The sequence below is a fragment of the Lutjanus erythropterus genome, chromosome 1 (genome assembly GCF_056507025.1).
Source record: "Lutjanus erythropterus isolate fLutEry1 chromosome 1, fLutEry1.hap2, whole genome shotgun sequence".
Taxonomy (NCBI): Eukaryota; Metazoa; Chordata; class Actinopteri; order Lutjaniformes; family Lutjanidae; genus Lutjanus; species Lutjanus erythropterus.
Genome location: NC_139317.1, coordinates 9,627,968 through 9,640,904, shown reverse-complemented (window position 1 = coordinate 9,640,904; position 12,937 = coordinate 9,627,968). Strand labels below are relative to the sequence as shown.

General features: G+C 39.5%; 1 protein-coding gene across 1 annotated transcript in view; it reads right to left on the bottom strand.

Annotated features, from left to right (window-relative positions):
- Nucleotides 1–12,937, bottom strand: part of ddb1 (damage-specific DNA binding protein 1) — a 76,745-nt gene that overhangs the window by 47,791 nt on the left and 16,017 nt on the right. Inside the window, exons 7-12 of the mRNA XM_084737538.1 lie at nt 10,989–11,147; nt 8,447–8,530; nt 8,009–8,125; nt 2,389–2,491; nt 1,591–1,666; nt 1,395–1,503 (exon numbers count right to left, since the gene is read on the bottom strand). Of these exons, the coding sequence (XP_084593664.1) occupies nt 1,395–1,503; nt 1,591–1,666; nt 2,389–2,491; nt 8,009–8,125; nt 8,447–8,530; nt 10,989–11,147 (648 nt within the window). The remainder of the gene's footprint in view (nt 1–1,394; nt 1,504–1,590; nt 1,667–2,388; nt 2,492–8,008; nt 8,126–8,446; nt 8,531–10,988; nt 11,148–12,937) is intronic.

Sequence of the window (12,937 nt, the reverse complement as noted above, 5' to 3'; positions counted from 1 at the left end):
TTAGCAGGTTCACATTTGTTAATTAATACTAAACCTCAAGTGCAACTGAGGCTGATGGGAATGTCACTATTTTTGCAGGTAGCTGTAGCCAAAGAGTTGTATAAATACTCCAAATCAAACAAACCTATTACTAACTATTAACTTTGACTAGACTGTGACGGGCAGATGTGCATGTTGGCACATCACTGCAGAATTGTATTTATTGCCAACTATAAACTGTAATATCAAGTAGTCTTTAAGTTCTGGCCTGGTCTCAAACTCCTCCTGAGAAGAATGTCTGGGTCTTTCTAGATGTTCAGTGTTGTTAACCTGGCACTACTTCAGTTTTTTGCAATTTCATGGTGGTACAGTTGACTTATCTGAGCTTGTTTGCTGTAAACTGCAGCTAAAAGTTTTTATTGCAGAGTTTATTAGACCAGCAAAACTCCAGCACAAAGTCTATGTCCAGGACAGAGGACCAAAATAATGAGCTACAACAAGGCTAAAAGTTGCAATAGCTGCAGAGTCAGGCATTTAACACTATAAGAAACTATATTATGGTAGATTTGATTTATTGTTAGTTTAAAAAATATTGCTAGGCGTACAATTTATAAGTGATTCCAGCATATTTAAAATGATAAATATCTCTAAATTGGGAGACTGCTGCTGAAAATTTCTGCAGTCTCTGCTTTCGATCCATTAATTCTAGTGTCCTCGACACTGTGTACCAGTGTCTTTTTGATAAGATCACTGAAGGCCGAAGTAAAAAGATTGTAGCTCTGCAGCTAGTGGCTTCACTGTAAGTTTAAGTGCTAACAACTATCAGCGTTTATCGCTTGAAATAACTTTGTTCCCAGCCAGACAGCAAGAGTTGTATAAAAACAAGTCAGATTGGTGAAAAAGTAAAAATGTATTCAGTGTAAAAATACCAACACTGATAGGGATGATAGTTCCAGCCTTAAAACACAAGCAGTGTTGTCATAACAACCTTATGGTGGAGGGTCTAACAGTTGGCAGGATTCCCAGCTGGTTTCATCCTCGTTCCAAAAAGGCAGGCTAAAACCTGAATTTAAATGAAGTGTAATATTCATCTTAACCAGATGTAAAATACATGAAGTCCTTTTGCGCCCCTCATTTTCACAACTGCCCCCTTCAATCATGTATGATCCAACTCCAGCAAAGTATATCTGATTAAATAAAAAAAGGCCACAGTTGAATAATTAATACCTATAATTAATTTTGAATATTTGAAATTAAATGCTATTCCTGCTTTGAACTGCAATGTACAAACACTGTAAAGTAAGCTTAATTGAACAGAACAGGCTCAGAAATCAAATGAGAGCCGATGACAGCAAATTTTTTACACATATAACAGATGTGTGTGTGTGTGTGTGCATGTGTGTGTGTGTACAAACTTGAATGAGTTGCTGGTGCGCCACATTTCCACAGTAAAATGTCTGCTGGTTGTCCACAAAGCCTGGAAGTTCAGTCTCCTCGACTTCCTCGCCACTCAGCATCAACACTCTGGGGGAAAACACACTCTTAAGATAAGATAAAGGCATTCAGGATCTACTCTACACTTATCTTGCATGCTGCACGGAAAACACTCACCGTGTTTGACCCACGAAAGACAGCACCAGCATGTCATCTGTCTCTCTGCCTGCCTCAGAGCGAAGCGGCCACAAACCTTGAAGGGAATTGGAGAGAGGGAGTTGGAAAGAAAAGTTACTTTCTGTACCAATCTGCAGAGCAGGGGAGACACAATATACAGCAAGTACCCAAACCGATCTTTAACTATACCATCTGTCAAATGTTAACATGTTGGGAGATGTACAGGTTACAGATCACACTCAGAGAGCTATTGATTGGCTGAGTGAATAATTGCTTCTCATCAAGAGGCCAGAGGAAGCGAGGCAGCAGCAGAGACTTTTAGGGCAGAGATGGTCAATAAATGACTGAAGCCTAACAAGTGCAGCAAGACCTTACCTGGCCTGTGTGTCTCATTTAAGCATCAGAGAACAGCCTCAGGAGAGAAGGCTAATTTTCTGAGATTAAGAGGTGACTGCCATTGTTAAACCTGATGGGATTCTTCATCTTGACAGTTTGCTGCTGTAGACATTGCAGTGCTTGTTGGTTTACTAAATGAAAACAAATGTTTCCAAGCCTAGCCCTGGCAATTCTCCTGTTCTTTTGAAAGTACCAAGCCAAGACCTGTGACATCTGAGCCATCTGCTCACGCTCGCATGCTGATCATGGGCGAACAACAGCTGGCGTCTTGGCAAAGCCAGGCAAACAGATGTGCACGCTGAAGTGGCTCTACTGTCAAGTCAGTAAAGGATTAATGTCCAGATAAAGTCGAGAGGAAAGTGGTGGAAGAGACACAGACACACACATGCAGAGCACACAAACCTTTGATTCCCGGGAGGTCGATGCTGGCATGCTCATGAATCCCAATGCCGTTGCGAATGATCCGGAGAGAGCCTTCCTTGAATGCACCAGAGCATGTCACCAGCTGAAAGTAGCAGAAAGTCATAAAGATATTAACTGTTTTTGTTCCTTTTTTATACTGCTGATATGTAGTTAAGCCTGCATGATTATGGTAAAAACAATAATCAAGATTACTTTGCTCAACATTAAGGTCACAGCTATTCACTGATTTTAGAGATAAAATATTTTTCATGCAGTTTCACATTTAAATAAACACAGCACTGCTTTCACTCCCATGTTGTGCTCCATTTCTGCTAATGTACAAATCTGTGCATCAAACTAAGCTTGGTCCTTTTTCACAGTGCATCTCCCCAAAGCACAATAATAAAATTGTATCAAAACATTTTCGCCAAAATTAAACCAACAGAGTACTGCTCTGTGTCATGTACAGTGTCACCGTTACCCCTTGTGTAGACCGCGAACATCACATCAGCATTATGCTCACGTGACAACAGGGTTCACGCCACACTGAGGCTTCTGTCTATATAGGCTCTGTACTGTCCGCACATTTCAAAGCATCCAGCAGCAAGTGAGCAGCCAAACCTTTTGTGCTGCGTGCAGTTTTCCTTTGATAAGCACTGCAGTGCGTGTATGTGTGTGTACGCGCACAGTGGGTGTAGATGAACGGAGAGGAGGGAGAAAAGTGAGTGCCGATGGCTGCACACAGAGCAGACAGGTGTTGACGATCAGAGCAAAGGGATTAAAGTTTAGCAGTGAAGTTGTCTAATAGCAGCACACGAACAGTTTGCCCATGAAAACACTGCAGAATAAGTTCCAGAAGTTTTGTTTCCCAGGTGCTGGGTGAAGTGAAGGGAGAATCTGTGGGATTAAACCAGAGCAGAGTGAGCTGATCTCAGGCTGTGGAGCACACTCTGCTCTGCCTAGGTTATAAAATGTGAATAAAAAACATTTCAGTGCCTTTTTACAAGGCACTCGCATTGTGTTTTTGCAGGTATTGTCAAAAAACAGACTTGAAAGTCTAAATAAATGCTCCAGGTTGTGTTTACGCCCATCAGACAGAGCTGAGACGGCTGGTGCAGACAGCTGCACTAATAAAAAATGAGAGTGCTTCTGCTGGGTGATACATTTGAGGTAAAAAAAAGGTCCAAGTCCCTCATGATCGACACAAGGATTTGATGGGGGGAATCAATTCATCATTGCATCGTGATTTCCCCTTGAATGAGTCTGACTTGATGCAGAAAAGTCAATAATCCAAGATTTAAAACTGAATTCTAAACTAAAACTGGGCTGTGTGTTCCTCATGGCTGAACAAATGTGCTGCTGAAATGCAACAGACGTGAACATGTGCATCATGTTTACATTATAACCAGGCTGCTTCTCAGTATTTGCTGACGATGGCTCAGTGTGAACTACTGCAGATGGATGCAATCCAACCAATTTTAATTCATCAAGATGCACTGATCATCATTTTATAATCACTTTGTAGATATCTAAATCGCAATCAAATTGAATCATGAAGTGCAGAGAGATTCCCACCCCTAGTCGCTGGGATGGACGTCTGAGTTGACGCTAGACAAGGATTCAGGTGATGTTACTGGCGCAAATCTTCTTGGCCCTTGTGCATTCATCGTAATGCAGTTTGTGGGGCTTTATCAGGGTGGTTAAAGATTTAAGGTGTGTTGCTTAGTGGTACAGACACAAGTCTCATGCACTATATACATATGATTTGTTCTTGCTTAACATCACTTGCCCTACATCTGAAATACTTCTATTTCTCTGCCTCTGCTCCAGACACTTGATATTCATTTTGCCTGTCTGCTCTCTGTTGTAAATTACTCTTCTACTCTGGACTGTAGCCCCAAGATCCTGGAAATTTTGCCCATGCTGCTGCACCAGGGTGCCTGACGGCTAATTAAGGAAGCGCTTGATTTGATATGACTTTTTATGAGCAAAACACACATTTTAAACATCATACATAGACACATAAATATTTGATTAATTATGCAGCCCTATATGTAGTCGATCTTGTTATTCTCTTTTACTATTTTTTCCTGAACATCTTTGTCACTTTGTGATGCCTCTTTATTCCCAACCTTGGTCTTATTTTGTAGTAAACATTCACAATAAAAGTAACAGGTGTAGCGGTCAAAGATCTGTAAATCACTATTAGTTTATTGTGAAGCTTCTCTGAGATCTGCCCAGTTCAAACATGTTGAGAGTCCTGAGAATTCTGGTGCCTGTACAGTCTGCCTGCAGAGCATCAGAATGTTATTCATTCATCCAGTCATGGTACACTAACAGGATTAATACCACTAGAGCCTGAATAATCTCAGCTCCTACCACCTGCCACCCAACAGCTTCATCCTAATGGAAATAACCGTTGTGAACCTGGCAACTCACCTAACATCCCCCCGAGCATGTTCTCAAATGCCCTCTCACACTCAGACACATTCTCACGGGACTGACTGAATCCACATAATCTGCACATAATAATTTATATCTTTGTGTGCGTGTGTGTGTTATTTATGCAGGTTTTATCCTTCATAAACCCCAATGTGGTTTGCTGCACAACTGTGACTACAATAATTATTCAGCTTTGATTGTAAACTGTATTGTCATTCTTTTTGTGAGAGACGTCCGGCAGCTCGCGCATTAATCCCCTACTGTCTTGGAATACGCCTGCACCAATTAAACGGGTCAAACGCTCTGTGGATTTACAGCAAAAGGCAAATTAAAACAATTGTGATTGGATTTCATTCTGGGCCTCCACAGACTGAAATGAGCTCAAGTGTGTGTGGATGAATACAGTCAATGTGCTGATTGTGTGCTGGTCTGTACCCAGACAGTGGCTCAGAGCTCTAGTGGACCGTTGCCTTTGGAACCACATCAAGTACCCCCGAGGCCTGGAGTCAAACCCTGCCAACAAAGCCTTCTGTACTGTATCTCTCGTTACTTCACGGTTTCATCTCCCTCTGCCTCACTGATTTGACACATAGAAGGACAAATGTTCAAATCAAAAAATGGTTTTGTCAAACTATTATAATATGTCGAAGACTGGTCCAAACACAAACAGATTAATTCAGCATCTGGTTTCATTTAACAAAAAAAGAATTCACATTAAGGTTGAGTAATATAGCTGAATAGTATGAATAGTTACTGATAATTTTTAATGAGCTACTTTTAAAAGGTTGAATTTAGCCACTGCTTTTTGAATTTAACAGCCTTTATCGTAATTTAGTGACTTCATTTATCAAGGCACGTGGGTAATCTGTTTGATAGACCTAAAAACAAGACAAAAAACTGCCGTACTGGTGAGCTGTTCTGTCCTTTTATATTAACAGTTCTCTCCCTATCTGCACTCATTTTCTCACTACACGCCATTTCTGTTGCTGTGTCACATGTTGATGGTACAAATGAACAACACACTTGTTAAATGTTTGGCTGCTCATGTGTCAGCTGTAACCCGCTCTATTATCAAGGGATATGATAGGCTTTTTATGAGTCAGGGCCTATTCTTTATGTGCTTTAAAGCCATTTTGCATTTAATGAATTTAAGACAAACTATTGAACAATTTATTGAATTATTTCCTTGTTGCCATTGATGAGGTGTTAATTTTCTAAGACTTATCCAGGGCTTTCCCTGGCTTTTTTTTTTTTTTTTTGAGACAAAGATGCCAAAGGCTGGAGAACGTGTGCAGCTGAACTTAAGTGGAAAAAAATCTTGACTTCACTCTTTGCCTCGCAACTTGAGGACCGACAAAGAAACAGGAGTGTGTGTCCTCTTTGTCCAAATGTAGATTTACAATTCAGTATTAATTTGGAGGGTCACCAGGTCCCATGACATTGAAGCTATTGGAAAAAAAAGGCAATTATTTTCTATTCAAATATTTATCCAAAATAAATTAATTACACATTAGCAATTAAAATAGGTGCACTACATCAGGCCAACTCAGTATAATCTTTTTTCATGAATATGGTCACATCAGCACCAAGAAACTGAAAATAACACAGGATTTGTGTCGTTCAAATGGTCATTTATTGATGTTCCCTAAACTGAACTGACAGAACATGATGCAGCACGTCTGATCAGTTACAGACAGGACAAAGAGGAGGTATCTTGCACAGTAATGATTCAGGCTTTATCACTGTGGGAATTGCTGTGACACTTTTTAATTAACATAATGAAGTAACAAAGTACACAATGAAGGATAAAAGCAGTCCTGACTCACTAGTCAGGGAAAATATCTGCACTAACATGCTTATATGTTTCCTGTTTCTTTTCTGTTTACCTCTGTATATTAACTTAACTTAGCTTTCATTGTAAACACATGTTCCCTTGCCTCAAGATTACCTTGATCTTGCAGAAATTATGAATGCATAATTTTTCTGTTACTTCTACACTAGAGTGCCGTACATAACGTGCACATGCACTTAGCATAAGCGCAGCAAAGCAGTTCCTGATAAAGGGCACAACAGCTTTGGCTTTAAAAGAAAGTTTTAGGCCCTCATGTTTGTTGGACTTTTCAACAAAGGCGGTGGCCAACAAAACGAAGGCCTTTGAGTTAGACAGGCAGAGAAATCTCTGCATATCATTACTGTTTTATTGCCCTGGCCTTACTCATATTCTGATATTGTAGGAAGAAGAAAGAAATCATCTCCTTTCCTGGGTAGAAACAAGAAATTGTGTATTCTTGCTGCTTTTTAAATTTTGACATTACCATGCAATATGGGTTATAGCACATTAAATTCAGAATACAAACTGTTTGACAGCAGTTGTAGGTAAACAAACTTTAGCACACAGACGTGCTAAAGATGATGAATTGTTAGGATACGGGCAGACAGGGAACGACTGAGGCAAAGTCTTCACTGTCAGTTTTAAGGGGTGTAAATATTATGAGGCGATATAACATGCACAGCATTCTGCCTTTTTGCAGCGCAACAAGAAAGCCAATCTAAGTTTGTGCACTACAGATGAATTTTAACATCGGGTGTAACTGTAGTCCAGCTAAATCATATCTTGAAGTGACCGGGATACGAGACGCATGCTAATGCCAGGTGTACAGGGACCATTGGCAAAAAAAACAAAAAAACAGACTAGACAAAAGAAGAACACCCAGACTGATTATAAAAAGGTGCAGGAAGCCGTGTTTTTGATGTCAGCAAGAATCTCCTGAATACTTGTACTTCTGCTACTCTGGCCAGTGGCAGGTTTGTGGTGTAGTATGTTGCATGCCTAATTCTGCTGACAAAAACACTGTTAACAAGAGTTAAGAACTCAGATGCACTGGTTGTATAAGCCCAGACTCCCTGAAGACCGTGACAAAGAGGAGGATAAAGATGAAAACACAGATGGAGATTCACCCGTGTAAGTGTATCCAGTGACTGTTAAGAGGGTTTTCAGTAATCACCATGTCATACATCATCCAACACCCAAAGAAACCTTTTATTCTGTCTGAATGATTTGCTTTCAATATGCAATATAGCAGTGCAGTGCAGTGCAGTGTCTCTTCTGTTTTCCTGGTGGCAAAAAAAATATTTTTCTCTTTTCACACAAATAAAATAACCAGCTTTTAATTCTTACCTGTCCCTGGCCCTGTCTCTCCAGGTCAACCACACACATGTCAACAATGGGGCCCAGGTTGGTGAACGTCTCCATCACTGCCACGTATGAGCCCTGGTCATTGCTGTCCACGTTGAGCTGCAGAGAAACAAACAGAACCCTTGTTACAAATCAATGAGAAAGGATGAGACTAGATGCGATTTTTAATAGTAGATAGTTTCTGTTGCATGCAAGTGCGTAACAAGACAAAAAGAAATCTAAAATCAATAACACCGGCATTAAAAACAGGAGACAAAAGGAGTTAAAATACTAAAATTAAATCTTAAAGAGATCAAAATTAGGATGATACTAGTAAAGAAAACAAGTAAATTGTGGTAAAAACTTAAAATACCAAAAACAATAAAATCTATTAAAAGCAAGATCATAAAAATACATTTGAAAGTGTCTCTTGCTGCTTACCTTCACTAGCTGGGAGTCGCCCAGTCTGGAGCCCACAAAGACCACACCGTTATCCAGATAGGTCAAACACTCAGCAATGGACGTCTGTCGTTAGAAAGACGCACAAACAGTTCAATCTCTTAAACTACATCCACACTTGAGCTGCAACTAACCATTATTTCATTTTTGGCAGTGCTAGCAGCATGATTATGGATGACAATGTCGCTGAGTCAGTTGTTTAACACTTTAATTTATTCTTTTACTAACCTACTTTGATGAGTCCCTCTTTTCCTCTAGCACCACCATGATCATGACAAGTTAGTTTTGACTGAAATCTTTTAATAAACTGCTAGATGGATTACTATGAAATTTGGTACAGGTTTTTATTCCCCCTTAGGATAAAAATCTTTCTGATGAACCTCTATCTTTTCATCAAGTGTCAACATCAGGTCAAAATTCCAATTTATCCACACAGAGTTACTAGCATGGCTGATTCTTTGTCTCTCTCCTTTAATCTGTCATTTTTCCAGCTTCACTGCTGAAACACATATCACCTATGACAGAGATAATGCGGATGTAGGTTTTGGATTAACAGGATCAACAAATTCAGAGGGCATCTTTTGAACATGCAGTCAGATCAGCTGGATGCATCGCCACAGGTGACCACCCCAGGAGGAGAGCGGGGACAAGAGCCATGCTTACACCTGGGACTTAAGGCTGCTCCTGGCTAATGCCCGGAAATGGAAAATGAAACGGATGAAATGGGATTCAAGATGTCCAAACAACGGGAAACCAGAGACTGTGGTGCCCACACAGAGATCTGCTGCACAGCATCCTGGATCAGGCTGCTGTACCTGAGGGATGGATCATACTCTGAGCTGACAGGACGCAACACGCAAGAATTAATTTTAATTTAATTAATCTTCTGTGTTGTGTTTTGCATGTATGACCAAGGAACTACTACCCTAATTTCATTGTAACAAACCTGTGGTTATGCATTTAAAACATCACAAAGTAGTGATTTCCAGGAGCTCAAAGTGGCATCTTCAAACCCATAGTTCAAAACCTAAATATAGTTTTAATTATAGTGGTTTATAATAGTATAAAGTTTGTTTATCATGTAAGACAAACAAAAGCAAAAAATCCTCACAGTGGAGAAACTGGAACCAGGAAATGTTGTGCAGTTTTGCTTTAAAAATGACTCAGGTGATTAATCAATTTTCAAAACAACTTCTGTTTAATTTTCTGTCATTGACTTTTTGATTAATAGTTTCAGCTACACCCAAAATGCATAATTTTTCTCTCCACTTTGACCGTTCTTTCACATTAAATCAGCATTTACAAAGCACATTCTGAGTAGGACCAGAGCCCTTAATAAACAATTAAATTAATCAAAGACAATTTTGATAATAGATTTAATTATTTAAGTCATCTAAGTAAGAATAACAAAGCTTTGCAAATTTCCTAAATGTCAGAAAATTTGTTTTTGTTTTTACTGTTGGACAAACAAAATGAGCAATTACGAGACATCGCTTCAGGCTCCTGTAATTTCAGCGTGATTATGTTATGACCTTTTGCATACTAAAGCATTCATCAAAAAAATAACTGTCAACTTATTTAATGATGAAAATAATAATTATTTTCAGCCCGACTTCTGCAGTCTGACAGCAACAACAGAAAGGTCACTGAGGACATCTCTCTTCAGCTATACTGAAACACAAATTAAGACATAATAATGATAGCAGATAACACTTAATGCACACTTTTGTTGCTCCAAACGAAAAAGAAAATGAACATGTTAAAATGTAATGAACTGTTTCGAAATTTCACTTTTTTTTAAGTGATGAAAAAACAGACAGAACTCAGTTTGACACGTTAATGAAAGTTTCAAAATCATCCTCATCGCTGTGAACATGGTCAACTACTCTAAAGGTATTCCTGATACACAACGAAGATGGGTTTTTCTGTCTGACGTCTTAATGTAGAGCTGCTGCTGCTTGTTGACTGAGCAGACAGGTCCTAACAATAAAGTTAAGAGTGATTTGAAAAGCAATCTGTCTGTACCTCAGCAGTCCTACTCTGCTCAATTGTTTCTAGCTCAAAGCATCACTCAGCGGAGTAGCAAGAAAGCTTTTTACCTTTCTAACTTCCTTGGCAAGTCATTAGAGAAAGGTGCCACAAGCCAAAAGCTGTGCGCCTTTAACATGAGATTTAGTTTCAAGCACAGTATTGACATACAGTCATTGTCTAAATCAACCTGAAAGGGATAAGTGACACCCTGGCAAGCAAACAACAAAGGGGTGCAATCATTTCTTCTCATCTTCTGTACAAGTGTAGACTGATCCATTAGCTCCTGTCAGGGCCATAAACCATTAAAAAGTCAATGGTAACAAAGGGGGTGCTGAGAGGAAAAGGCAGCAGGAGGAAAATCAACAAGCAAGAGAAACTGTGGCCGAGCCAGGTAGGGGAAAACAGATGGGATGAATGCAGCCAGAGGAGAGGCAGATGGATAAACACAGTGAAGACAGACAGATATAGAGAGACGTAAGAAAACAAGATAAACCTCTCCGAGCAGCTCCACATGCAGGTCTTTGAGTGCCACCGTGCCGTCCATTAGTTCCTCCTTCTCCAACAGCAGCATGAACAGACGTCCCTCCATGTCCCCGAGCAGGTAGCGCGAGCCATTGGGGTCAACCCGGTTGTGACAGACGATGGTGCTTTGCTGCAAATGAGAGCGGAGCGCAAACAAATCATTAAAGTGACGCCCACAGTGGACGTAAAGCGTCCTTGAATTATAGCAGTACTGTGCAAAAGAAGTCTTCACTCTCACCTCATGCATTATCTATGTATTTATATACGAGCATGTCAAAGTACAGCCAGAGACTTGTCTTCTCACTGTTTGTTTTGTTCGCTCTCATTATGAAAACATACTCTGAGGAGTTTCCCCCACGTACAGCTTTAATCTGACTCACAGAGCTACAGGCCCTTCAAATTTTGCCAGACAAGAAAAGCGCAGATTAAACAAGTCTGCCTGCCGTCCCGTCAGGAGCCTGTGTACGCTACAACTGCAGGAAGACAAAGGTTCATGTACAAAGAGAGAGGGATTCTCGACTACGCTGCCTCTACACTTTTTAACTCCATGTCTGAGATACTACAATCTGAAAGTCAATTACAGATGTAATATGACACACAGGGGTATTTTGTAAATAGCAAGGAATAATTTACTTCCTGGCGACATACAAACATGTTTTTGGACAGAGAGGGGAGCTATATCTTAAAGGGATAATTCACCCCAGAATAAAAAATACATGTTTTCCCCCCTGGCCTCTAGTGTTGTTTATCCATCTAGATTTTTTTTGGTAAGAGTTGCAAAGTTTAAGAGATACTGCCTGTAGAGATTTCTGCCTTGTCTCAAATATAATGGAACTAAATGGCACTTGGCGTTTGTTGCTGAAAGCACCAAAAAATACATTTGAAAACTTCACAACCTGTGTCTCCTTCCATAAATCACGACCCAGTTACTCAAGATAATCCACAGACCTTGCTGTGAGCAGTTTCATGTAGGAACTTCTTTCTATGTATTAGAAGGAACGTAGTTGCTGTAGGTTCTACAGTAGTTCTGGTAGATTCTTCTGCAGAAAAAGTTTCTTTATGAAACAGCACACAACAAGGTCTGTGGATTATTTTGAGCAACAGAGTTATAATATGTATGTGCATATATTAATGTGGGGTGATTTTGTGGAACTCATTTGGGGAATAATTCAAAAAAAGTAAAAATATCAGATAGTTTAAAAATATGCACAAATAAATTATTTTGTAAGGTACAGAACTGACGAAGAGGAACAGAAAGCATGTGAAGGGTTATGCTGTTGGTTTTCTCTTCTTACATTCATTATTATCAAGCATTGTTGATAATGTATGAAGAAAACAAACAGTGGTGTAATTCTGGGGATAGTCACTGGGGAGGAGATAACTGATTGATTATTGATGGATTAGTATAAAATGTGAGTATGACTACAGCATTTTGGTTCTTCCTATTCCCTTTCGGGCATGAAATGCCAATTTGTTTCTCACTGAAAGTCTGTTCATTATTTATTGTTTGTTTCTGTTTTTTCTAAATATGTATATTTTAATGTTCAAAACAAATAAATAAAATAAAATAAATTTATATTTAATTATTTTGTACAATACTTCAACAGGCTCATTTACTCATACCTTCCAGCAGATAAAAAAAAGGTGCTTGGCTTACCAAACCATCTGGCAATTTTAAATATATGCCTTGCCCAAACTGTGATAATGTTGTGCAAACTAAATATTTTGCTTATGTTAATACAAACAGAAGGTGATTTCTTTGACTGTAAAAGCACGTTTGTCATACACCGTTTGTGTTGTCCATGTGTAGAAGGCTTTTTCTACACAGGCTGTAAAAAAACAGGATGCCTGAGGGATCGCCTCACTGGGCATAAATTTGCCGTTAGAATTAGCAATCTCAATTACCCGATGACACTTTAC